This window comes from Scardinius erythrophthalmus (assembly GCF_964197995.2).
Source record: "Scardinius erythrophthalmus genome assembly, chromosome: 19".
Lineage (NCBI taxonomy): Eukaryota > Metazoa > Chordata > Actinopteri > Cypriniformes > Leuciscidae > Scardinius > Scardinius erythrophthalmus.
Genome location: NC_138239.1, coordinates 36006034 through 36030953, shown reverse-complemented (window position 1 = coordinate 36030953; position 24920 = coordinate 36006034). Strand labels below are relative to the sequence as shown.

Sequence of the window (24920 nt, the reverse complement as noted above, 5' to 3'; positions counted from 1 at the left end):
TGTGCCAAATGCACAACTTTTTACCATACGGTTCTATGGGCTGCCATAAGAGAAGACATCGACTAACAACTGCTTTTTTTTTTTATTATACTCCATTAATGAGTGAGATAATGATTACTCATGCACTCTGTGCCGTTAATTGGCTGTTTTGGACCAGTTGTTTGCTTTTGATTAAGGATTTGATTTAGTCAGTCGCAGGCCTCAAGCTGCGTGTGTTTTCCCTCCTAACTCTGGATTCTGAGCTGATGCTCATATTTTCCGCTCTGTGGTGTGAAGTCCGTGCCGCCGCTTCGCTGGCTGATGGGAAACACACGTTGCTTTGACTTCACTATCCAGTCCTTCTGCCTCTCGTTGCGTAAGAGGTCAAACTAACTTGCTAATCCTGTTCTTACTGTATTTGTATGTAACTGAGTTTTCTGTAAATGCTTGTATTTTTATTATGCTCAGTGTTTTCCAGTTGACTCATATTCCCCGGAGTATTCTCTTGATTTATGACGTACAGTGAATACAACTTGTCAAACGTTTGGAATAATTAAGATTTTTTTGTTTTGTTTTTGAAAGAAGTCTGTGATGCTCACAAAGGCTGTATTTATTTAATCAAACATAAATAAACAATAACTTTAATAGAACAGCAAAACATTATTATTATAATTTTTTATTAAGCCAAAGCTGTGTTCAACATTGATAATAATCATAAATGTTTCTTGAGCAGCAAATCATCATATTCGAGTGATTTCTGAAGGATCATGTGACACTGAAGACTGGAGTAATGATGCTGAACATTCAGCTTTGATCACAGGAATAAATTACACTTTACAGTATATTTACATTATTGTGTCTGAGGCATAAGCCTCATGGGCAGAGCATGAAATGATAAATGACATATGGTGCAACTGCTCCTCTGGCGACCGGAGTTCGATTCAAGGCTCGAGAGTTTTTGCAGAATCCCGTTCGCCATGGATTGAACTTGTAGGACCAGCACAACCCACTGATGCTCGGTTGGATTGAGATCTGGGGAGTTTGAAGGCCAGGGAAACACCTTGAACTCTTTATCATGTTCCTCAATCCATTCCTGATCAAGATGTGTGACGGTGCATTATCCTGCTGAAAGAGCCACTTCCACCAGGGACACCAGTGTCATGAAGGGCTGGACCTGCTCTGCAACAATCTTTAGGTAGGTGGAAATTAGGGCTGTCACTTTACGTGCGAAAATCGATTGCACAATCGATCGGACCAACCAACACAAGTTTCGAAAACGAAAATAGGGAATTGATTTTAACAGCGCGTCCAGCTCGTTACGATACGCCCGCAGCGAACGCGACTGAGGCTCTGACAAACACACATAACAGCAGATTATACTTCTGCATAATGTGCCTCTTTTTACTATAAAACTGTAAATTCTGCCGGTATTCAGAGTCTCATGCATACAGATACAGATTCGGGCTACGGTCTACAATCGCATAGTCGAAATTTGTATGACATTTCTAATGGTAAACACAGCCATGTTGAAGACAGCAGTGATGTTCATTGATGTTATGGCAGTCCACACTTATTGTTTTTCGAGAATGTTGCACTTAGGGCTGTGAAACGATTAATCGTGATTAATTGCATCCAAAATAAAAGTTTGTGTTTACATAATATATGTGTGTGTACTGTGCATAATTATTTTGTATATATAAATACACACACATGCATGTATATATTTAAGAAAAAAATTATATTTATTTATAAAAATTTTATATTTATTTATAATACAAATTATATATATATATATATACACATAAGCAACTATTTAAATATATGCATGTGTATGTATTTATATATACAAAATAATTATACACAGTACACACACATATATTATGTAAACATAAACTTTTATTTTGGATGCGATTAATCGGTTCACAGCCCTAGTTGCACTCCTGTTTGTCATTGTGTACAAAACTTCACGCCAATAAATCATCAGGAATATTTGCTGACGTCTCAAGCGCCCTCTTTACGTTCGTCCTAATGCCTGTTAGTTGTCCGTGGATTTGTCCATATTTGGCGTTTAAAATGGAAACGTCTTTAGACATGGAAAATCGATTTTACAATCGATTCAATGAACACTTATGTCTCAAAAATCGAACAGGATTTTTTAACAAAAGTGACAGCCCTAGTGGAAATTTACGTCCACATGAATGTCCGGACCCAGAGTTTCCCAGCAGAACGTTGTTCAGAGCATCTCACTCCCTCCAGCGACTCGTCATTATCCCAGTGATCCTGGTGCCGTCATTTACCCAGGTAAACATGCACACGTCCACGTGATGTAAAAGAAAACGAGATAGACGGGATAGTCTTCATTGCCCTTCGTTGAGCCTTGGACACTCAACACCCTGTTGCTGGTTTGTGTTTGTTCCTCCTAAATTCCCACCACTGCTGACCGGGTCAACACAAGCCTCGCTGTTTCAGAGATACTCTGACACAGTCGCCTCCCCATAACAGTCTGGGCCTTGTCAAAGTCGCTCAGATCTTTATTCCTGCCCATTCATCCTCTATCCAACACGTTGATGAGGAGAACCGATTGTTTGCTGACCATCTAATCTAACCAGACCTTAATATATGGACTTGTCAGGAGATGGTCAATGATATTCGCTTAACCTGTGATGGGTCATCACAGTGTATATCTGACCTTATATATCTGAACGTCTGACTGTTGCATCAGAACCAGTGTGTGATGGCATAAAGATGCTGAATTACTAGGATTCAAATAAACAAAATAAAATGGCATCAGTTTGTCTGCAACTGGGTAATTTGGCATTTTAATTATTTTTTAAGAGACTGAAATAGAGAGGACTCTGTGCTGAATGTTGCTGCTTTATTGTTCCCTATCCAAAGAAGTTGCCACTATCTAAAGAAGGCTTTCAAAGACTAGTAAGGGGAGATTGAAATCATTTCAGATATCTTACTGCATCTACTGTTTCAGCAAATGTACAGGGAGGTTACAGGTTTTTAAGGTTGCTGACAGTATAGTTAGTCAGGTTTGAAAGATGTGTCTGCAGCCTCCTTGAAAGAGTGCAGAAGAACATTAAAATGTTTTCTCGACACTATATGGACTGACGGAGAGTTTGATGGGCATGTGTTTTGAGTGTGTGCAAAGAGCCAAGCCAGTTTGACATCAGTGGAAAAACGCCAAATTGGGTTTCTAAAAGCCATTTGTTTCTCATTTAGGTGAGACAACAGTGTGCAAACGAGACAACATCAGCACTGACCTTTTCATGACAAAACCATTGCCTCCAGACCTGCTGTTTGCCAAAAGGAGCTTTGTGCCCTTTGTTCAGGCATTGTGACTGTGTAACTACGAGTCTTTGTTCTGTGTTACACAAGGGGTCGTGAGTTTGGTGCAGCCTCCCATATGCCCGTCCACAATGACTGCTGACAGAGTGGATGTGTTTGTGTTTGTTGCTTTTGCATGAGTGTGCGAGTTGGTCTGGGTTTGGTTCTTGAAGGTTTTATGCATCTGTCTTACCTTTGTGTAATATTAGGTCAGTATTCAGAAATTAAGTTTGGTCCATTTTTTTTATAATATTATTATTATGTTTCTGCTATCAGTTTATGTTTCAAATGAAGTTGATATTAACAGGTGTCATGGATAATGTATTTTATGTTCATATATTATGAATGCAACAACAACAACAGTTGCAATATGCAGCTTTTGTTTGACTGCTTAATTCTCCAGTAATACATTCAGTTGGTTGTTACCTCTTCCTGTCGGGGTCCTGATCACCCTGTTGGGCTTTATTTGGCAATAAAACCATCTGGAATGTAAATTATCACTTACTTAAAGAGACCATGTAATGCCCCTTTTTAAAGTCTTAATTGTGCGCTTTTGTGCTCTTCTAGAATATGTTTTCATGCTTGAATGTTCAGAAAGACACCTTATTTTCCCATATTCTCCATTGTTGCAGCTCCTCTCTTCCCAGTGTGTCAGTAACCCTCCTGGGGTTCATTTTCCGATGCCAAATATAGTTGCAAGTTCCATCATTACCAACACAATTCAATGGAACTTGTGACCATAGTTGGCTAATGATGCTTTTGGGGAACGCACCCCTGGAGCTAAGACTTGTCTTAAAGATTAATCATCACATTTTTTTCCCCCTTTAAGACTGTTCATAACTATTTTAAGTTAGTTTGATAAAAAATTATTTTTGTCTAATTTAAAAACCAAAAAGTTAGTCTGATTGCCCCTTGGCTGATCGCTATTTGGTCATACTAGTGCATACTCAAGACACAGGCTGCATCCAAAATAACATACTTCCCTACTATAGAGTGGGCGAAAAACAGTATGTGACAAAATATATTCACAGTACTCATAAAAGAGTAGGCAAAATGCACCCAGATGATGTACTATTCCAGCCGGGAGAGGATTTGGGAATAACAGTGAAGCGACACAACTCTCATGATAATGACAATATGACAAATGTAGTTTGTCCAGAACAAATTCATACTATGCACATTAATACTAAATAGTAGGGATGTAACAATATATCATGTCACAATATATCGCAATACAAAAATGCAACAGTATGTATCGTGGATAGTGACAATATATGTGTATAATGCACGTTTACAGAGTTTTAGTGTCGGTACTAAATTAAACTAATATATAGAGCCGGTAAGTCCCGCCCCTTCCGCAAAACCCCGCTGGACCTCAAAGTTGAAAAACCGTCAATGCAAGTGAATGGGAGAAAATAATTATTTTCTGGTCCCGTTTGAATTGTGCCATGAATGTGAACATATGTTGTCTGTGAATTTTTTATAGAACTTTTCGTGTAAAGAATGCTACAATTTAGCGGGTAGAAGTTTGATACGGTTAGATTTTGTGTGAGAGCACTTTGTGGACTACAACTCTCGACGCGTTTGAAACGTCAACACCACTCGCACACGGACACTATCTCACGGATCCCGCTAAACATGGCTGTGTCTTTGGTGCACTTCACCGCCTTCTTTCAGGGAGAGAACAAAATCGTTGAGGTTGGCCAAAACCACGGGTAAATCAACTTTAGTGGGTGACGTCACATAGGCGATATGTAGTCTTTCTCGTTATGTCTTTTCCACAACTGCTAGCTGAAGAATCATACCATTTACTGTCAAACTCGTAACATGAAAATTTATATAAAAAATTCACAGACAACATATGTTCACATTCATGGCACAATTCAAACGGGACCAGAAAATAATTATTTTCTCCCATTCACTTGCATTGACGGTTTTTCAACTTTGAGGTCCAGCGGGGTTTTACGGAAGGGGCGGGACTTACCAGCTCTATACTGTATGTAATGTTGAATATAATGTATAATAATGCAATGGGGGAATATTTGTGGGTCCTGATAATGCCAAATGTCTGATGTTACAGTAAAAAGTGGCCTATATTATTTAAAAAATATCTAGTCAGTGACAGAGATCAAGCATATTCATCTACAATAATTCAGTATTTTCAGCTCCAGAATCATGAATATTGTTATTCTGGTGTCTCTATTGTCCTGTGCTTTGGGTTTCAGCACCAAGTCCAAGAATATTCATTTACACACACAATGTAATACCAAATTTAGCATTTTAATCAACAGTTCATAATTTGCTATCCTTTTATCATATGTCTTGGAGTATCGCAATCATATTGTGAGTTCAGTATCATGATATGTATCGAATCATAACGAGGGTATCGTTACACCCCTACTATATAGAACATAATTTTTAGCGGTTGCGAATTAATTATTCAAAATACATGTACCTACTCAAGAGAGCATGTGATTTCGGACGCAGCCACAGTTTTTAACATAATGGTTATGTTTATGCAACCGGCATCTGTTTAGTTCCTGTCTCTGTGAAGCCCCTCCTTCTGAAAAGCACAGTGTGCTCTGATCATTGTGTTGTGATTGGTCAAGCTCTTTGAGTGTGTTTGGAAAATATCCCGCCCCTTACCATAACCGCCAGTTTCAACACACTTCTAACGCAAAAAGGACATTTTATCATTGGCGTCTTGATTAGAGGGCTTCGCGCTCAACTTATCACACTTTTGGTGCATGCTGGGGATTCACACAACACTCATGCAAAATTAAACTGGGTTTCAGTCATGCTGCCCAGATAGTTTTGCATGAGAGCCTTAGTGCTTAAATCATTAAATCTCTGAACACGTGATATATGTAGAGAAATAATAATTCCACATATGATTCCATTAATCATGGTACTAATAACTCAGTAGGTCACATTTGAAGAGGTCCTGCTAGATATTGACTGTTTCTCAATTCTACGAACGCAAAGAACGGACTTGCATCCTTGTGAAGACCGATGTGGTCAGACGACCTTGAAAGAACAAACTCAGAAGTACACGAGGACACAGAACGCATCTTTGTCAGAAATTAGATGTGCTGTGATCTTGTTGCTTAACTGACCGTTCCACAAATATTAGGCAGTGGGACAACACCATCAAAAGCCCAATAAATATAACATAACATCACAGGTGTCGCAACATATTAAAATATTTACTTGCATTATTGTTATCTTTTTATTTTTTGTATTTGTGTAAATGAGAATGTATTTAAGGCGCTTTGTCAACATTAAGATTCTTTTAAATATGCCAATTAAAAACAACTGTCGGCTTTCTCCACGTATTTATAATTTTATAAAAAAAAATTCCGACATATTTCACAAGCCGTCAGGAATTTGCGAGCTCTCAGCAGTAATCTCTTGAGTGAGAACTAGCGTATAGCTTCTGTGCGTCATCCGCCTGCGATGATGACTGTGGTTTTTAAAGGTCTGATTCTCTCAAGTCTGCACTCGATGCATCCTTGATATCAAGAACACATCCAGGGTCTTTCTCTGTACTTGCTTTCTTGAGTATTGGAACCAGATTTTAACGGTTGATGATGATGTTGTACAAGGTAGGGGTGGGAATCTTTTACCATCTCACGATTCGATTCGATTCCGATTCTTGAGGCCACGATTCGATTCAAAATCGATTTTCGATTCAAAAAGATTTTCGATTCAAAACAATTCGATTTTATTCATAATGATTTCTAATCAGGTTTCTGATCATGATCTACTCTTATCTGCTTTGCTATACAGAATGACAAACGGAGACATTAAAGTGCCTTTTATCAAAAACATTGAAAAAATGTTTTTACTTGGTACTTTTAAAGCAAAGTATTTATGATGACCCATAACGAACTTACTTCCAATACTTCTTATATAAATTTTATTAATTAAACAAATGGAAGTGATTTGGCAAGTCAACTGTAAGGTTACATTTGCCAACATATGTCCCAACATTGCTGAGAACCAACAGGAAAATAAATGTGTGCTTGTACTAGCAGCATACTTGTAGTAAATTAATACAAACTTCAGCATATTCTGAATCTCTAGCATAGTAGCATTTAATCATAGACTTCTAACCAACATCCTCTTGTTATTTCCAATGAGCAATATAATCCTTCAGACAAAAAAAAAAAAAAAAAAACATTTTGCTGTAGCAAATTCACAAACAGTTTTCGTTCAAAAATAGCGAATTATGTACCAGAAGCTATCATAACGTATAATGCTTGTGGACTTATGCATATTCTGAATAATTAGTAACATACAAAGTCGCTCTTGACTTATACACAACTAAATAATAAAGAGTTATGACTTGAAATGTTTGCTGTATACCACAATCAAAAACAGCTTATACAAAGAAAGTGAATGAACATCTGCAGAGAGTAACTTACAGTCAAAATGTAACTTTTTGTGACTGGCATTGCACATTTGGCGCTCAGCCATCATGCGTCCGTTATGTGCGCGTCTCTGTTATGTGCACGCCACAGACTGTCCGCGCACGTGCACGTCCGCTTCAGAGTTCCGCCTTTTGCGTTCCGTCAATGTTACGTTATTAGAATTTTTTTTTTTTTTTTTTTTTAGAAAATCGATTTTTGACATTTTTGAATCGATTCAGAATCGTCCACGTCCCGAATCGCGATTCATCTAAGAATCGATTTTTTCCCCCACCCCTAGTACAAGGACGCAAGATCGCTTACAAACTCGTATTGAGAAACGGCCTCTGTCTCATTTTTTTCTGTCCTCAGAGTTAAGAGAGACCTGCCGTCACCAAGCACGTGCCATCGGCTACAATGAGTGGCAAATCGGCCCTCAACAAGGCGGTCTTTCTTCCGAATGATGAGCGGATGTTGGCAGCCGTGCAGGTGAAGAGGAGGACGAAGAAGAAGATCCCATTCTTGGCTACAGGAGGCCAGGGGGACTACACCACATTCATTTGCTTATCAGGTAAAGTCTTCCCTCATCACTTCCCTCAGTTACTGCGGCTAATGTTTGAGCTCAGTGATTCGATCCCTAATATTAAACTGTGGCTTATTAAACACCTTATTAAACACCTTTGAGCTACAAACATGAATGATTCCTCAATTCAGGTTTATTAATAATTGGTTTTTACGTTAATTTAGAACTGCACGATCATTGGTATCTAAGAAGTGTTGAGATACTCTTATAGTTTTATAGTTATAGTGTGTGTATATATATATATATACACACTCACCTAAAGGATTATTAGGAACACCCAGAGCCATAGAGAGAAAGAGTTGCGACACTCTTTGATGTCGCCGCTATGGCTGTCACGTGGTTCATGTAAGCCCCAATAGTTTCAAAACATACGCTGGCTGTCATGTTCTTCTATGGGACAGACAGCAGCGATTGCATTATTGAACGGTAAATATAAAATAAAACACACCCCAAGTACTTTTTCAGCTGTTATTGCATTTTGTTAATGTCAGTTTTGCATTTGGAGATAAGTTTTAGGCTATATTTTCGGAGGGAAAAGCTTAGTGTTCATGTTCGCATGGTAGTAGCACTGGCTTTAGCGGCTCTAACTTAACTTTTCCATATCATTCATCTGATGATGGAAGTCTCATGATATTTATTTTAGCACAACTGGGCTGTATTAGGCTATTGATTCCCGTGATTTTGCTTATAAATTTTGATTCAGCCATTAGCCTACCTTCGTGATCACGCAAAGAGGTCTGCCGTGGCGGTCCGTTCAGAGTTCGCTTAAGCTAGCTCACTTCTTCTGATGAAAGTGGCCACCCCAGGACCACAACGTGGAACATTATCATGTTAAGACTAAGAATATTATTTTAATATTATTAAGCCATACACATTATCAAAACTATAACAGATTAAAAACGAATTTAAGCATTGCTGATACAAATGAAGGTTTTCAAATAAACTATTTTTATTAAACAATGACAGACAACAAAAAATGTGTGCTTGTGTGAACAAGAAAAGCAAAAATCAGGGGCAGGTGATCCATGAAACAGACAGGACTGGTGATGGCCATAACAATCCTAGAGGTCCAGCATTGTTCTCACAAGCCGCTTCACTCAAGACAATAAAACATAATGAAAAGTTAGTATATCCCAAAAAATTAAATTAAATAAAAGTTGCTATAAAGGTGGCAGCGATTCATTACCGAACTCTTAACTGACGAAGTCGCGCTAGCTAACGTTAACTAGCTAGCAGGCAGTGCTTGAAAATTGGTTGAAACAACTAACATAAAATATAAATAATTACGCTGTGCATGTACAAATGAAGACCAGTATAAGCATCGCAAAGGGCCTCTGATACAAAATAAACAGTTGACAATTCAAAAGAGGTCGATATTTCAACAACTTAACTCTGGAACAACTCGACGCGAAGCAATGTAAGTGAATGGGGTCCAACGCCAAAATGACAGTGTTTGGAACTTTTCCGATCTTCAAATCCCGGAAGTGGGCGGTTAAAAGCGCCGCCATTATTTACAACGGAGGTCTATGGGAGTGTCACAACTCTTTCTCTCTATGGCTCTGGGAACACCTGTTCAGTTTCTCATTAATGCAATTATCTAATCAACCAATCACATGGCAGTTGCTTCAGTGCATATAGGGGTGTGGTCCTGGTCAAGACACTCTCCTGAACTCCAAACTGAATGTCAGAATGGGAAAGAAAGATGATTTAAGCAATTTTGAGCGTGGCATGGTTGTTGGTGCCAGACGGGCCGGTCTGAGTATTTCACAATCTGCTCAGTTACTGGGATTTTCACGCACAACCATTTCTAGGGTTTACAAAGAATGGTGTGAAAAGGGAAAATATCCAGTATGCGGCAGTCCTGTGGGCGAAAATGCCTTGTTGATGCTAGAGGTCAGAGGAGAATGGGCCGACTGATTCAAGCTGATAGAAGAGCAACTTTGACTGAAATAACCACTCATTACAACCGTGGTATGCAGCAAAGCATTTGTGAAGCCACAACACGCATAACCTTGAGGCGGATGGGCTACAACAGCAGAAGACCCCACCGGGTACCACTCATCTCCACTACAAATAGGAAAAAGAGGCTACAATTTGCACGAGCTCACCAAAATTGGACAGTTGAAGACTGGAAAAATGTTGCCTCGATTTCTGTTGAGACATTCAGATGGTAGAGTCAGAATTTGGCGTAAACAGAATGTGAACATGGATCCATCATGCCTTGTTACCACTGTGCAGGCTGGTGGTGGTGGTGTAATGGTGTGGGGGATGTTTTCTTGGCACACTTTAGGCCCCTTAGTGCCAATTGGGCATCGTTTAAATGCCACGGCCTACCTGAGCATTGTTTCTGACCATGTCCATCCCTTTATGACCACCATGTACCCATCCTCTGATGGCTACTTCCAGCAGGATAATGCACCATGTCACAAAGCTTGAATCATTTCAAATTGGTTTCTTGAACATGACAATGAGTTCACTGTACTAAAATGGCCCCCACAGTCACCAGATCTCAACCCAATAGAGCATCTTTTGGATGTGGTGGAACGGGAGCTTCGTGCCCTGGATGTGCATCCCACAAATCTCCATCAACTGCAAGATGCTATCCTATCAATATGGGCCAACATTTCTAAAGAATGCTTTCAGCGCCTTGTTGAATCAATGCCACGTAGAATTAAGGCAGTTCTGAAGGCGAAAGGGGGTCAAACACAGTATTAGTATGGTGTTCCTAATAATCCTTTAGGTGAGTGTATGTATATATTTATATTTATATTTATATTTTTTTATTTTTTTATTTTTTTTTATTTATTTTTTTCAAGTTATGAATTTTTTTTTTTTATGGTTTCAATTGTCAGTAACTATAATATTCCTGTGCACAATTGGGACAGTTGTGACGGGGAAAAAAAATTACAGGATTTACTCTGAATGGAGCATTTACTCTGTGAATTATGAGCTGCTCATGTGTAAATGAACATGGTGCTGCGCTTCACTCTGAAACGCGTAGCGCATATATTTATGAAATTAAATCGCAGCCTTAGTGATTTGATAATTGCACAAAGCCATATCACAATTTTTGGTTTGATTGTGTAATGTACATTCAGGGGGTTGTTACCGCTTCTCATTGGGGACATAAACACCCTGTCAGATCCCTTACTTAAAGAGACCATGTCATGCCCTTACTAAGTCTTGATTTAGTTTTTGGGGTTTAACAGAATAGGTTTTCATGTTTGAATGTTCCAAAAACACATTATTTTCCTCATATTCTCCATTGTTGTCACTCCTCTCTTCCCAGTCTGTCAGTAACGCTCTGTTTAGTTCCTGTCTCTATGAAGCCCCTCCTCCTGAAAAGCACACTGTGCTCTGATTGGTCGGCTGGATCAGTGTGTTATGATTGGTCAAGCGCTTCGAGTGTGTTTGGGAAATGTCCCGCCCCTTACCATAACCGGCAGTTTAACACACTACTAACTAACTCAACTGGGCCCCGGCCCTTTATTCTGCATATGAATTATTTAAATGAGAAATATTGTGACGTGTTCGTTCCCGGAAGAAACGCAAGACTACAATGGAGGCATTTCAGGAGTTCAGAAACACTGACACTGATATAGAGAATAACTCCCACTGGAGGGACTCTGCACATTACACACACTGAAGAAAGCGTGATATGTCCTCTTTAAATGTCAGACATCTTTCTATGCGAGCGGTTCTTGTCTAGAATAAACTGCTTAGTGAACCAGACTTCACTTCTATAGTCAGGAGTTTGTTTTTCAAGACTACAGAAGGATTTGTACCACGTGCAATCTATCCGCTTGTGTGATTGAGAACACCTGTGTTCCTGAACTGTCTATGATCAACATAAGAAAACAACTGCTGTCCAAAAAAGATTACTACAATGAATGTGAATCAAGTGGAGGCGTTTCCTCCGTCCCGGTGCCAACACAGAGTATCGGTCCAACTGAATCACAGTGGAAGAAATACATGCTGTGGCGCTGCTGTACGCCTCAGGGCTCGGCTGCTCCGTCACTGCGGACTAATGAATCCCAAACTCCACTGCAGAATGTGTGTGTGTTTCTGTGAACTCCGATTCAAAGGAAGTTGAGTAAGTCAAAAACACTGGAGAAAATGAACAACAGAGGACACTCCTGACTTCTATTGAAATGTAGCACTGTCATTAGTCAAAGGCAAGGAGACGAGACTTCTTGGAGATATGGAATATATCAGTATTCATAATAGAGTGATTTTACTGTGGTTAAATGGAGTGGTTTATTGATTTTATCAGTATGTAGGGCTGTGCCGGTAAACGTGACCACCGCACCACAGCGGTGGCTGAGTAGCAAAACACATCTGAATGATTTGTATCTGAATGCTATAATAAAAGCAATAATAGGTTAGCAATTAAATGTTACATCACATCGCAGTCATGGAAACGATTGGATTCATGACGATTGAGAAAGTTGTGCATGAGCCCATTAATTTAAGATTTGTCGGCTTTGTATTCTGTTTTGCAATCTGGTGACCCGATTATCAGCGAATTTAAGAATATTCCACTGGACTAGGCTTGCTACGATTGTCGGTGTTACTGGTTTTACACGATGTTCAGTCACAACACCGGTTTCATCACTTGCCCACCGCGGCACCGCAAAAAAAAAAAGAAAAGTTTAAAGTGTTAAAAATATTTAATGCAATTACGCAGTATCCGTTTTTTTTTTTTTTTTTTAGTTTTGACTAGTGTTGTATGATCACGCTTTTATTAATGTGAATGCTTTTAAACCATTCAAGCACGACAAGACTAAAGAGGCCGCGCTGTAAAGTCCTGCCTATTACACACACAAACACACACACGCGCGTCAGTATCGAGTTCTCTTTCGGGCTTGAACAAACCATAAAACGAGTGTACAGCTTATGTACGCTCAACAGCTGTCCGAATTCGCTCACTCGTTTTCATTCACTCCTTCAAGTGAACAGTATTAGTGGACTAACGTAGGGAATAGTCCTAACTTAGTGAAGGAGGGTTTGAGGGCAATTTCGGATTCAACCCATGTTCTCAAGCAGTGAAAAATAGAGGACACTGACAACGCGCTGACAGACAGGACCGAGCAGGTAATATTTAATATGAAACAAGTCTCAGCTTCCAAATTTGGTCAGTCAAAGAAAATTAAACAATAAATAGGCCAACTGTTTTGTGGCTCTTTAATGTGTCATGACAGATTGCCTCAGTTAAAGCCAAGTTCAAATCCACCGACATTAAAGGTGCTCTAAGCGATTTTTAGGCCAAAACATTTTTTGTCACATTCAGCAAACATCTCCTCACCATCCGCTAGCTGCCTGTCCCCTGAACACACTGTAAAAAACGCGGTCTCTGTAGACACCCCAGGCTCCACTAACGGCAACAGAAACAAACGGCTCACCCGCACCACGAAACACAACAAACTGTTCCAGCCGATAACCGACAAGAAGGATTTGGGGGTGGGGTTTGGGGGGTTAGTGTGCGGATGAGGAGGAGGGAGGGTCTAGCTAGCATCCGTTTTGTTTGACAATACTTTAAACGTCAACAAGAAGTGACGTCACCCAACATCACTTAGAGCACCTTTAATCTACTAACTCTCCTGACTGCTTTGTCGGACAAAAATGGTGGATTTTGATTGGTCAGACTCAGATCGCATGATCGCAGATCGTCAATCAAACTCCCTGCGAAGGATGAATTGACGCTAATTTAAAAGTGAAGGTGAAGTGCACACCCGATTGTCACAAGTCGATTAACCGGTGGGAGAATATTATCACCGTCACATCTCTAACCTGGACATGAAATCTCGTTTCTTTTCCCAGATCTTCACTCACGTCTCACACGTTTTCGCAGGGGATTATAAACGTTTCTTTCTTTGGTTCGCTTTTAAGTAGGCCTATTATATTCGCATTCTTTACTGTGGTAAAGTAGGAGGACTGTAGGAAAGATAGCCTAACTTTTTACTTGCACGTCAGATTCTTTTTAACACCGTTTGTGCTTGTTATTAGACTTGGTGAGGCGCGTCAAGATTATTTGTAGTCCGCACTTCACACGCACGGGTGATTTTAGTTTCACCTTCTCTGGCAGGGCAAAATCAAACATAGCCTTAAATGCCTTGTCCTTGTGGAGGAGAAAATTTGCTCTTCAGACCTTTTACAACAAGTAGAAAACATGAAGATACACAAAATATATTTAAGATATTAAGATATTCTGCTCGTGTCCCACATCCCTGATCCCTCTCATGTCGTTATAAAAATGCGCCTTACACACTACATAAAAGGTAATATCTGAAAAGGCATAATGGGACACTTTAAGTAACTAATAAATTAATAATAAATAACTGAGCACTGTAATAATAATAATTTTTAATACAAATAATAATAACAGTTTGGCTGTGTTACTGTTGCAAGTTGACATCCAAAATAATGCAAACCCTCATTCCTGGCCAATCCTATTAAATACTCCTTCTGTAATATTGCAGATGAAAACGAGCATGTAAACCAGTCCACATTCTCACAGACTGGCTGAGAAATTCAAGTCACACAGAATGAAATAAACATTATCACAAGCTGTGGGGCCTGTGATTGTCTCTCTGTCAGATGCATAAGATCGATCCGGTGATTACTGATGAATTCTTCCTTGACTTCCTTGTTTAAGCAGTTTGAGGAATCTAGTGGAGATTTGTTTTAGAGTTGTTGAACCAGTCGCATTGTCTACATAGTCATCTAGTCCCTTTAGGGCAACTCCAAATATTCAAATTTTACATTTACAAAGTACATTTAAATTTCCAGAAATAAAGTTAAAAATTAGGCCCATGTGATCAGCTGCGTCTGAGTGATCATGGTTAAAGATGGTCTGAGAACTACCAGGGATTTTCCAGTTTTTCCTGGATCTCACTAAAGCCATAAACAAAAACTGAATGTGCAAAATCAGCCTCCACCATCACATGAGTTTCAGCTTTTATCATCCGATCGTCCTGCCTCCAAAGAGGAAGTGCTGCTTTTCAGAGTTATGAGTGTCTGTGCTTCTCCACCACATTTACAGCAGGTCACAGTTTCTGTGCCGGTTTAAGTCATATTTCTCTCTTTTTTAGAAACCAAGCTTTTTATTTAAAGTTGTTGTCATCTACCACTGACATTTATTTATTATATATTTTTTTAAATGTATTATGGTTTGATGGTGTTACATCCTAAATGACATCCTGAAAAAATATTAATACTTTTTTTATTTACTATATAATTAGTATTTAGTGTTATAGCCTCGTAATTCTTGAATTTAGAATAATTTATTGTAATTTACCGTTAGCATTTGCAACTTTGAGAAGTTACAACATAATTCAAATTTAGTGTCTTACAATTACTTTCAAAACTCCATTTCTTATAATTTCTAGTATTAATTTCAAGAATTGTCCTCACCAAATGTTTGCTTGGGATGGAGGGAAGATAACAAATACAAACGCGTCTTTGTCCAGCCATTCTGGAATGTTGGCATGTCTGGTATGAATGTACTTTTTGTTTTGCTATGAAAGTGTCTTTGATCTATGTTTCACACACTTCACAAACCAGGACTACAAGCCCAATGAAAAGAGGACGTGTATTCCTAAGATAACTTCTTAAGAAGGATATCCATAGAAAATGTTGTGATCTAAAGTGCTTCTGTGACATGAAACTGAAAACTCAATTCTTGTTATTGAGTTCATTCTACGTTATGTGAATTGTGGTAGTCCTTCAGAAATTGTCCCGTTGGCATTTTTTAAAACCCTCACTAATCCCCATATATCAGCCAAGTCTGCAAAATGACACTTATGTCTTGGAAATAAAGCTTTGCAAGCTGTTTCCTTCAGCCTTATAGCCCTTGCTTTTGCACATGCTCCATTTTTCAGTCTTTGTTCTGATGTTTCCTGGTATTGTTCTTCCCTGCTTTGTCCTTGGTTTGTTTTTCCATCTGAAAAGTTTCTCTATGTGCACTTTGTCAGTGTGGCTGGATTTACAAGAGCTTGATGCTAAACAGAAACATTTCTTAGAGTTCAAACTACATAACAGATGAAAAGATGCAATTACTTTTGGTATTTATTTGCTGATGTGAGAGTCTAATGGCAATTTATATACAGGCACTGCACTATTCATGACACCATAGTGAGATTAACTCCTGCGTCTGGTGGTATAAAGTCCAAATAACTGTTTAAAAGAAAGCTCTTAGATGAAGTGCACTCTCCTAAACCTTCACTGTCCCTTATTTAACACCTGAAACTCAAGATCCGCCGCAGTACAGCGTTTGTTATCCGACTGTGTCTGTCTAATAATTCCTGCCGCAATTCAAACCTTGTAAGACTTTACTGTACTTTGAAAACACGCTGTGACTTTCAGCACTCAAAGCTCCCGGGGAACAACGGTATTGAAACAGATCATTCTTGGGATGTCCCGAGCCGATCTCAGTCCTTAACCCGATCCTTTATTTTCCGTCAGCTGTCACGCGGGTGTTGTGCAGTAGGTGGCGGTATGCATCTTAAAGTGGGTTTGCCAAACGCCATTAAAAGGAAAAGAAGAAGCTCAGATGTGTGTAAGACGCGGGAGAACCAATGAGGTCTGTTCTAGCACGTCACACACACACACACACACGTTCAAGCATCCGTGTTTAGTAGGGCTGGGTATTGACACAAATTTCACAATTCGAATTGACTTCAATTCACAAGCTTGCAATTCGATTCGATTCCGATTCAATATTGATTATTTTGGATATCAGATTCAATACATGGCACATTTTCTCAAGGAAAACAACTAATGCTGTAAACTATGGGAGTCAGTTGTAGTCTACAGGCTTCATTAGCCTACTATAATATTGAAGGTAAAAATTAACTGATTTGTATACAAACTCTTAAATTACACTTTTATTTATTTTTATAATAATAAAGTTATATGAAATATAAACATTTAAATGGTGGCTGTCATAAAAACTTGCCAGATTTATTCAAACATGCATTAAATATTGAAAAACATTAAAGATTATAATGAATATGTAATATGCTGCATATATATAGCAAAATGCTCCTCTCTAGAGTTAACTGTTCTCGCTGACTGACGAGTTTATGGTCACCGGATATGGTTTTTCTGAGGTAAATGTGACGTTACATGACACTGTTTACAAGCTGTTTTACTGACGTCTTTCCACAGTTGAAACACTGAGCGATTCCATGTGACATGATGCGGACTTCGATAAGTTGTACTCCATCTTTAACACACTTTCAGATGCTCATTCATGTTTATTTCGCGCTGTAACTGGTGTTATTAAGGTGGTAGAGAAGATCATGAGCTGCTGTTTCTCTTGAGCTGAGCCAGAGCGATGTGACGCCACAGCGCCAATACGCTATTTATGTTTTTGATTTTCATCAGAAAATGGACGTAATTTGAAATCTGAGACTTTGTTTCATATCAGTAGTAACAAAGCACAAAGATTACTGCGATTTATTGGATGGGATGCGCGCTACAATGTTCCATTCGTTCATCAACTGAACACAGGATGACTAATCGATTCCAGGGATTTAAGAACCGATATCGGTTCGTAAAAATGAGAATCGATTAAAATCGAGAATTTTTTTACTTTTTTTTTTTTTTTTTTTTTTTACCCAGCCCTAGTGTTTAGCATATTCAATGCACACTTCAGTATTGAATCACTCGAACATCATTTATTTACTATTTATTTGATGTCTGCCATCAGACTATCTGAGACGTGTTGCTGTGTGTTGTCTCGCTTCATATTTGACCGACAGACTGGCATTCTGTCACCGCGAGCTTCATGCTTTCTAACTTTAAATCCATTATTTTCCCTTTATTTTGCAATTATTCTGCTTATTGTACATACACATTTTTTGTTTGTCACAATGGTGCAGATTAAAACTGTTTTAGACCCAACAGAAAACTTGCAGCTTGTGCAAGCAACGCAAAATATGTTTACATGGATGCCTTAAATGCACATTAGCTAAAAATGGCCTGTTTAGATCCAAGGGCCGGAGACACGGAGGAGTGGTTTCATAAACTGATGAACTTTGCAGCACTGACACTGTTATTGAAATTAGTTGAATCAACATTGAATCAACTAAATTGAGCTGAATAAAGATGCTATTGTCTTTTGTAGAGCTGCTGTATTTTATATATTTTGCACTTATTGTACTTATTTTCCTGTTTATTAATGTGAAGCTGCTTTGAATTTTTTTTACTTGAATTTATTTTATTTTAAAGCTCTATGGAAATACAAATATCTTGTCTTAACTTGATAAACTACATTTTTACTGTTTTTCAATCAATCAATCAAACACAAATAACCGGTTGTTCAAATTCTGTAACGGTCAGTTAAGTCAGATGGTTCGTCTTAGTAGATATGGCTGGCATCTGTCTCTTAATCAGCAGAAATTAAAAGGTAATTCTTTTTTGAAATTTAATGCAATCAATTTCATACATATTTAATACAATTAGTACTACACAACTGTGAGGCAACAAGAATGAGCTGCATATTTCACACAGAGTCTGCTTTATGACTGACGTCTGTGTTAATTGTTTTAATGAAAGTGTGCACAAGAAGCTGCTGGACTAACACACACACACACACACACACACACACACACACACACACACACACACACACACACACACACACACTGACACCACAGAGGCCTGTAGTTTAGACCTCTGCCCACCAGGACCATGACACTGACATATGCTCCAGTCTCACTCCACATCTCACTGCTAATGGGCAAAGACCAGCTCTTTTACTCTTGTTTTACAGTAAGTTTCACTAAATCGAGTCAATCAATTTACATTTTTATTAGCAATTCATATTTTTCTGTGGCTAATATGTTTGTGCATCAGGTCATATATGTTTTTAATTGAACTTAAACCCTGTAAACCTAGAACACAGCTTTTGTACTTTTGACAGTAGCAGACACTTTTATATTGAAAAGGACTGAAGCAAGCTTGTAAACAAGGACATTATTTTTACCTTAAACAACATCTTATAAGACGCAACAGACAAATGTAAATATTAACTGTTAAAACGATACTAAGACAAAGATATCGCTTTCCTCAGCGGACATTCAAACACATTTTTTATTCTGAATATAAGATTGGCCTGAAGAATGAATGCTTTATCAGATGAAGGTAATACAATCACTTAGTCGATCTCTCTCATAATACTCCACATAATACAATAAGCTTCAATGAAGCCACTCTGCGTTCCTTCATTTCTAGTTGTAAAATGACGTTTGAAGTAGTAGAAGGATATAGTTCTGCACAAATAATCTGCGCATTAGTAACATAATCACTTTGCTAAATGATTTATTTCAAAGGGCCTTACTGCATACAACAGCAAATTAACCAAATAATTATAACAAACAATGGGATAAAAATGACAAACTGTTTCCATGTTTTCCCACAAAATTACATTTCATTATCTATGGACAGCACACACTCTTTCTCCCGTTCTCTCTCCCATACACACACACACACACACACACACACACACAGACGGACATGCACACAGAAACTGGTCAACGCTGCCCTGTGACTTTTTCGAATCTGCAAAACTACATGACATTTCTCAGTATCGAGGTGGTAATGTCGCTGTTTTTGAGGCAGTTAAACTTCCAGCTTTGCTTTAGACGCTGTCAAACACTGTTGAGAGACTCACACACAATTGTATTTCACACACGCTTAAGCAATCTATCAATCTCTCTTCAATAACTGCATTAGTCTGCTTATCAATGGCTCAAGCCTACTTGTATAAATGTCCTTCACTCAGACAGATGCTTGTGTGACTGCTTTGGGATTGTGTTTTATTGGGGGGAAAAGATTATATAAACAGAATAATTGATTCGCGGCCATGAAGTGAATTATTGAAAATGAACTCAAATCCACATTATGACCTCAGGTTTTGCATTAATCTACACTAAACAGTGTTGTCAGGTAGGGATGCACCGATGTAGATGGCAAGACACTGTCTTATACGGTCAGACTGACCCAACGCAGATTAAATACAGGCGATGCAAGGCATTTAAGTCTTATCAGTTGCTGAAATGCTGTTATGCGTGCCAGTGTCCAGAGCAGCAGGACGGTGTGTGTTGTGTTGTGTTGTGTTGTGTTGGTGTCCTGCTGTTCACTCCGAACACGTCTAAAGGTTAGATGAGATTTAGACAGACGTTTCTCTCTGAGAGCTTCTGCGCTTAAGCAGTGACTTGAGCTGTTTGTGAAGTCAGTGTCATGTTGATTTGTCAAAAAAAGATTTGAATTGAACTCTTTTGGAGAAGTAATAGGACTCCAGCATGCTTCTGTCCTTTATGTGAATAGTGGAGTCAAAACTGGCATTGTTATCGCACAACTATATCACTCCCGTTCTGTGTTGCATTCATTCACGCACAGTTAAGAGTGATAATAGAAGACAATGTTTTTGCTTTGTTTTGCTGATATGATATGATGATATGATATTTTTCTTCGCAAGGAAATGCTTGACTGAGTTCATTTAAATTCATTTTGCATCCAAAGATGTGTGGCTTGAATAACCGGCTTTAGATGCAAATATTTCAGTAGAAATTTAAATTATTTCAAATCATTATTTGGTCATTGTGAACCTATGTAGACATGCCACAGGTTTAACACAGCAGCAAAGACTCAGGTCACATTTAACTGTGTTCATAAACTGTTATTCTGCATTGCCTCATTGGCAGCATTATTATAGTTAACTAAAACCCATAAAATAAAAAACATTTTCATTACTTGAAATAAACATTAACTGAAATAAAAAAAAACACTTTACTTGGGCTTTATGTACTCTATAATGCATTATAAAGGTATTCATGATGTACGTTGTAAAGCATTATACAGTATATTTGCAAAAAATAATTGTAACCATAGTTAAAATGTATTATAATAGTTGCAGATTCTTTATTACATCTGAAATTGGTTGTTTGTCGTGTTTTAATGCATTATACTTTCGTTACAATTATTCATGAGATCATGTTTGCATTATAATGTGCATTACAAGGAATAATTAATGCATTCAAATTAATTACTTGTATAATGCATTATATATATAAAGCCTTCAAGTTAAGTGGTACTAAAAACTTTAACTCATTTTTAAATAATAATAATAATAATTAAAATAATAATTAATAAAAAAATAATAAAAAAAACAGTATAGACATGTTTTTTTAAAAACACAAACTAATAAAAATGACAACAATGCACTATAAAATTATTGAAACTTTTACTAAAATGAAAAATGAAAATATAAAAATAAAACCTAATTCAAAATATTAATAAAACTATAGGCTAATAGTATCTTGATACTACAATAACACTGATGCCTACATACTTTGAATAAAATGGTGCAAAAACACACTTTAAAAACTGGGAACATTCTTTGAGGATTTTCAGGAAGGGTTAGAAAACTAGAGAAAAGTAGAGATCATTGGCTGTCAACTGAGTGTTAATGCAGAGGTCTGAGAGGAGCTGTTGCTCCCGGTGGCTTTAAGGGAATGATTATAATGCAGGGCATGATGTTATTATTATCATGCCACATTTCTGAACACGCACAGACATGAAAGACAAAAAAAATAGATATTATGTTATAAACATTGGTTACACATTATTGTAAGGTACCACAGTCAGTGTAAATACACAAATAAGTACTGAATTATGTAATATTTACTACATGTTTGTAAAAAAGTAAGTACATGTAACATGTAACCATCATCTTAAAATAAAGTGTAACTACATATTTTACATGTGCATTTAATTTTAACTTGGAATACATGTTAGGCTATATGCAATGTTACAGTTTTTTTTTTATAACAATACTCTCAGGTAAAGTTGATTTGCTACAAGATCACCAGTCAAATTATTATAAATAACAGAACTAATACTTTTTCATACATTTTCTTCTGTCAAGTTTTTGTGAATGTCAGGAATGTAGGGACTCAGAACTCCAGCATTTTTTTTAGATACTTGTGCCAAATCAGGGCCAAACTGATCAAGGCAAGACTAGATTTATCTACTATTAATAAAATAATTCAGAGACCCAGACCTGCACAATCTATGTTTCATTCTCGTTATCTAGACGTTTGACTGCTGGCATTAAGTCAGACTCATTATCTAAAAAGTTTAAATTGTTGTGCAGATAACACTGAAGAAATGAGCAGAGCTATTTCTTGAACTTTCCTTCATCCAGATGTAATAAGTGCCAAATATTTCAGAGTATCTTTAAAAAACAAAGCACTGTACAGTATATATACAGTTATTGCCATGAACCTTCCAGCAATATTTTCTCAAAAGTCAGTGCCTCCAGTTTTTCGCGATTCCGCGATCGCTGAATACAACGCAAAATCAACAAAATGACGAATTTTTTTGCGATCCAGCATAATTCCTAATTTAACCATAAATAATCACAAAAATGAAAAAGACCTCATTAAACATTAAATTATAATCATACAATTGAAATATCTCTAGTTTAATTAAAGTTTCATTGCATTTTTACGTCGATACAGATGTTGCAGGAAAAGGGGAAACTCCTTTTCCTCGATTTACTGAAGCCTGTAATGTAAAACGCATTTTGCAGCTGCACAGCTGAGCTAGCACAGTGAGTGTCTGGCTCTCTCATTGGCTGTGCTGCGGCAACTGCACATCCAATGGTGCGGGCCATTAGCCCATATTAGTCCCCGAAAAACACCATTTTAGCAGATTTACTATAGTGCGGCCGGCTACGCAATACTCTCAGGGAACTGAGGTTACTAGGTAACCGAGTAGTTCCCTTTCGAACGGTCACTTCGTATTGCGAAGCTATACACAAGTAACTGGTTGCCTACTGCAGCTCAGGACCCCTCAACTCAGGATTTACACACAGTTCTACAGTATAAATTACTACACCTGATGTTAATATTTACATAGGTCAGGTAGAAAAATTGGCCATAGGTTGTTTCAAAAGTTTTTCATTTGAGAATTTGATTAGACCAAAATAAACAGGCTTTATGCATTTTGTTTGTGATTTGTGTCATGTATGACTATTGTGCATCTGACATAATACTATTATGGTAAATGTGATGTTCTAATTATAAAATATAAAAATCGCAAATTTTTTCACAAATTTCTGGAAATTACCACCACAATTTTGATCGCAAAAATCACACAAAAAAATTGTGAAATCCTGGAGGGACTGAAAAGTGTTTATTAAAAGTGTGTCACCTTCTAATCAAAGAACTCAACACACCATCATAAGATATGAAATCCATCAAACATGCGATTGAGAAGCTGAAACAATAAAAACATGCAACAGAAACATGACTTTGTACCTTGGCGCTTGAATTATGCTCATGCTTTTCCCTTTGATAACTTTGCAAGATTTATTTAATGAAACTGGCAGTATCTTTATGTTTGTAATAGTTGTTGATGGGCTCTGGTAGTGCGTGTGATGAATGTGCATCTGCTCATCAGTGTCGTGTGAGGCGATGAAAGGCTTTTGTTTCCCTGGACAGGAAGGAGGACACAGGAACGGTGATGTCAGAATAATCCACTGTTGTCTTTTCATCTCTTTTCTTTCTCATCCTCCTGAATTTGTCCTTGGTCCAAGATTTCATTGTTGCAAAAGCTTCGCGCTAAGCTGTTTTGTGCTGCTTACCTGAACAGACTCTTGTGTTTCTGACTTTGATTAAGCCCGTCCTCAGAGACGAGCAGAGGAACTAAACTCGAGTTCACCTTCCTGTCTGAGGGAACCGCATACTGGCTCTGTTCTGTGTGCCGATGACCCTTCATGCCGTGATTGAAAGTCTGTGTTACGTTCTTTTTAAAACTTTAAACATTAATAAAAAACATGTTCAAAGGCCATTCAGTAAATCAAAGATGACCTATACCAAATAATTGTGTAAAAAAATAATAAAAAATCTTGCATCACAATAAGTGTATTGTGATTATCAAAACATTTTAGTAACTAAACTGAATTTTATTAGGTTTAGTGACAACATGTTACAATGTTTAGCCTATATGGTACAATTTCTGGTAAGCTATGTTTTTTTTATTATTGCTTGACACAAATTTTACGATTTCAATTCAGTTCTTGTGATTTGATTTAATATTGACTCATTTGGATAAATATTAGGTACACAAGATAGGTCTTAATTTTTCTCAATAAAAAAAAAAAAACTCACCTAATGCTGTAAACATACAGAGAGCCCTATCAGCTGGCAGTATTATTTAAGGTTAAAAATAACTCAAATTAAATATAATGCGTTTTTTTTATTATAATAACTTTATTTAATGATATAAGTAACAGGGCTCGCAAAATCGCCTGCCCGACGTCCCGGGACTATTGTGTTTTCCAGTCGGGCTACCAAAATGCATAACCAGCCTGCCCGACGGGCTATCTGAAATAGTGTTCGCTTCAGTTTTGTTATTTAATCAGATTCAGCGCGTTCTTCATCTTCAATCCGCAGCGGCGCAGAGCAGAGCCAGAGAGCGCACGTCAGAAAGGGGTGTGTGTGTGTGTGTGTGTGTGTGTGTGTTAATTTGAGTCTCATTGGTCTGTCAATGTCAGAATATTTGAGATGACCAATCAAATCAAAGTAGGCGGGCTTTATGTTCAC

General features: G+C 37.8%; 1 protein-coding gene across 3 annotated transcripts in view; it reads left to right on the top strand.

Annotated features, from left to right (window-relative positions):
- Window positions 1-24920, top strand: part of stxbp6 (syntaxin binding protein 6 (amisyn)) — a 62443-nt gene that overhangs the window by 5152 nt on the left and 32371 nt on the right. For 2 of the 3 annotated variants that reach the window (XM_081394358.1, XM_081394356.1), the window contains exon 2: window positions 8094-8292. In XM_081394358.1, the coding sequence (XP_081250484.1) occupies window positions 8139-8292 (154 nt within the window). In that variant the 5' untranslated portion in view covers window positions 8094-8138. Of the gene's footprint in view, window positions 1-1062; window positions 1175-8093; window positions 8293-24920 lie in introns of those variants that run through there. The other variant, XM_081394357.1, reaches the window with a different exon arrangement.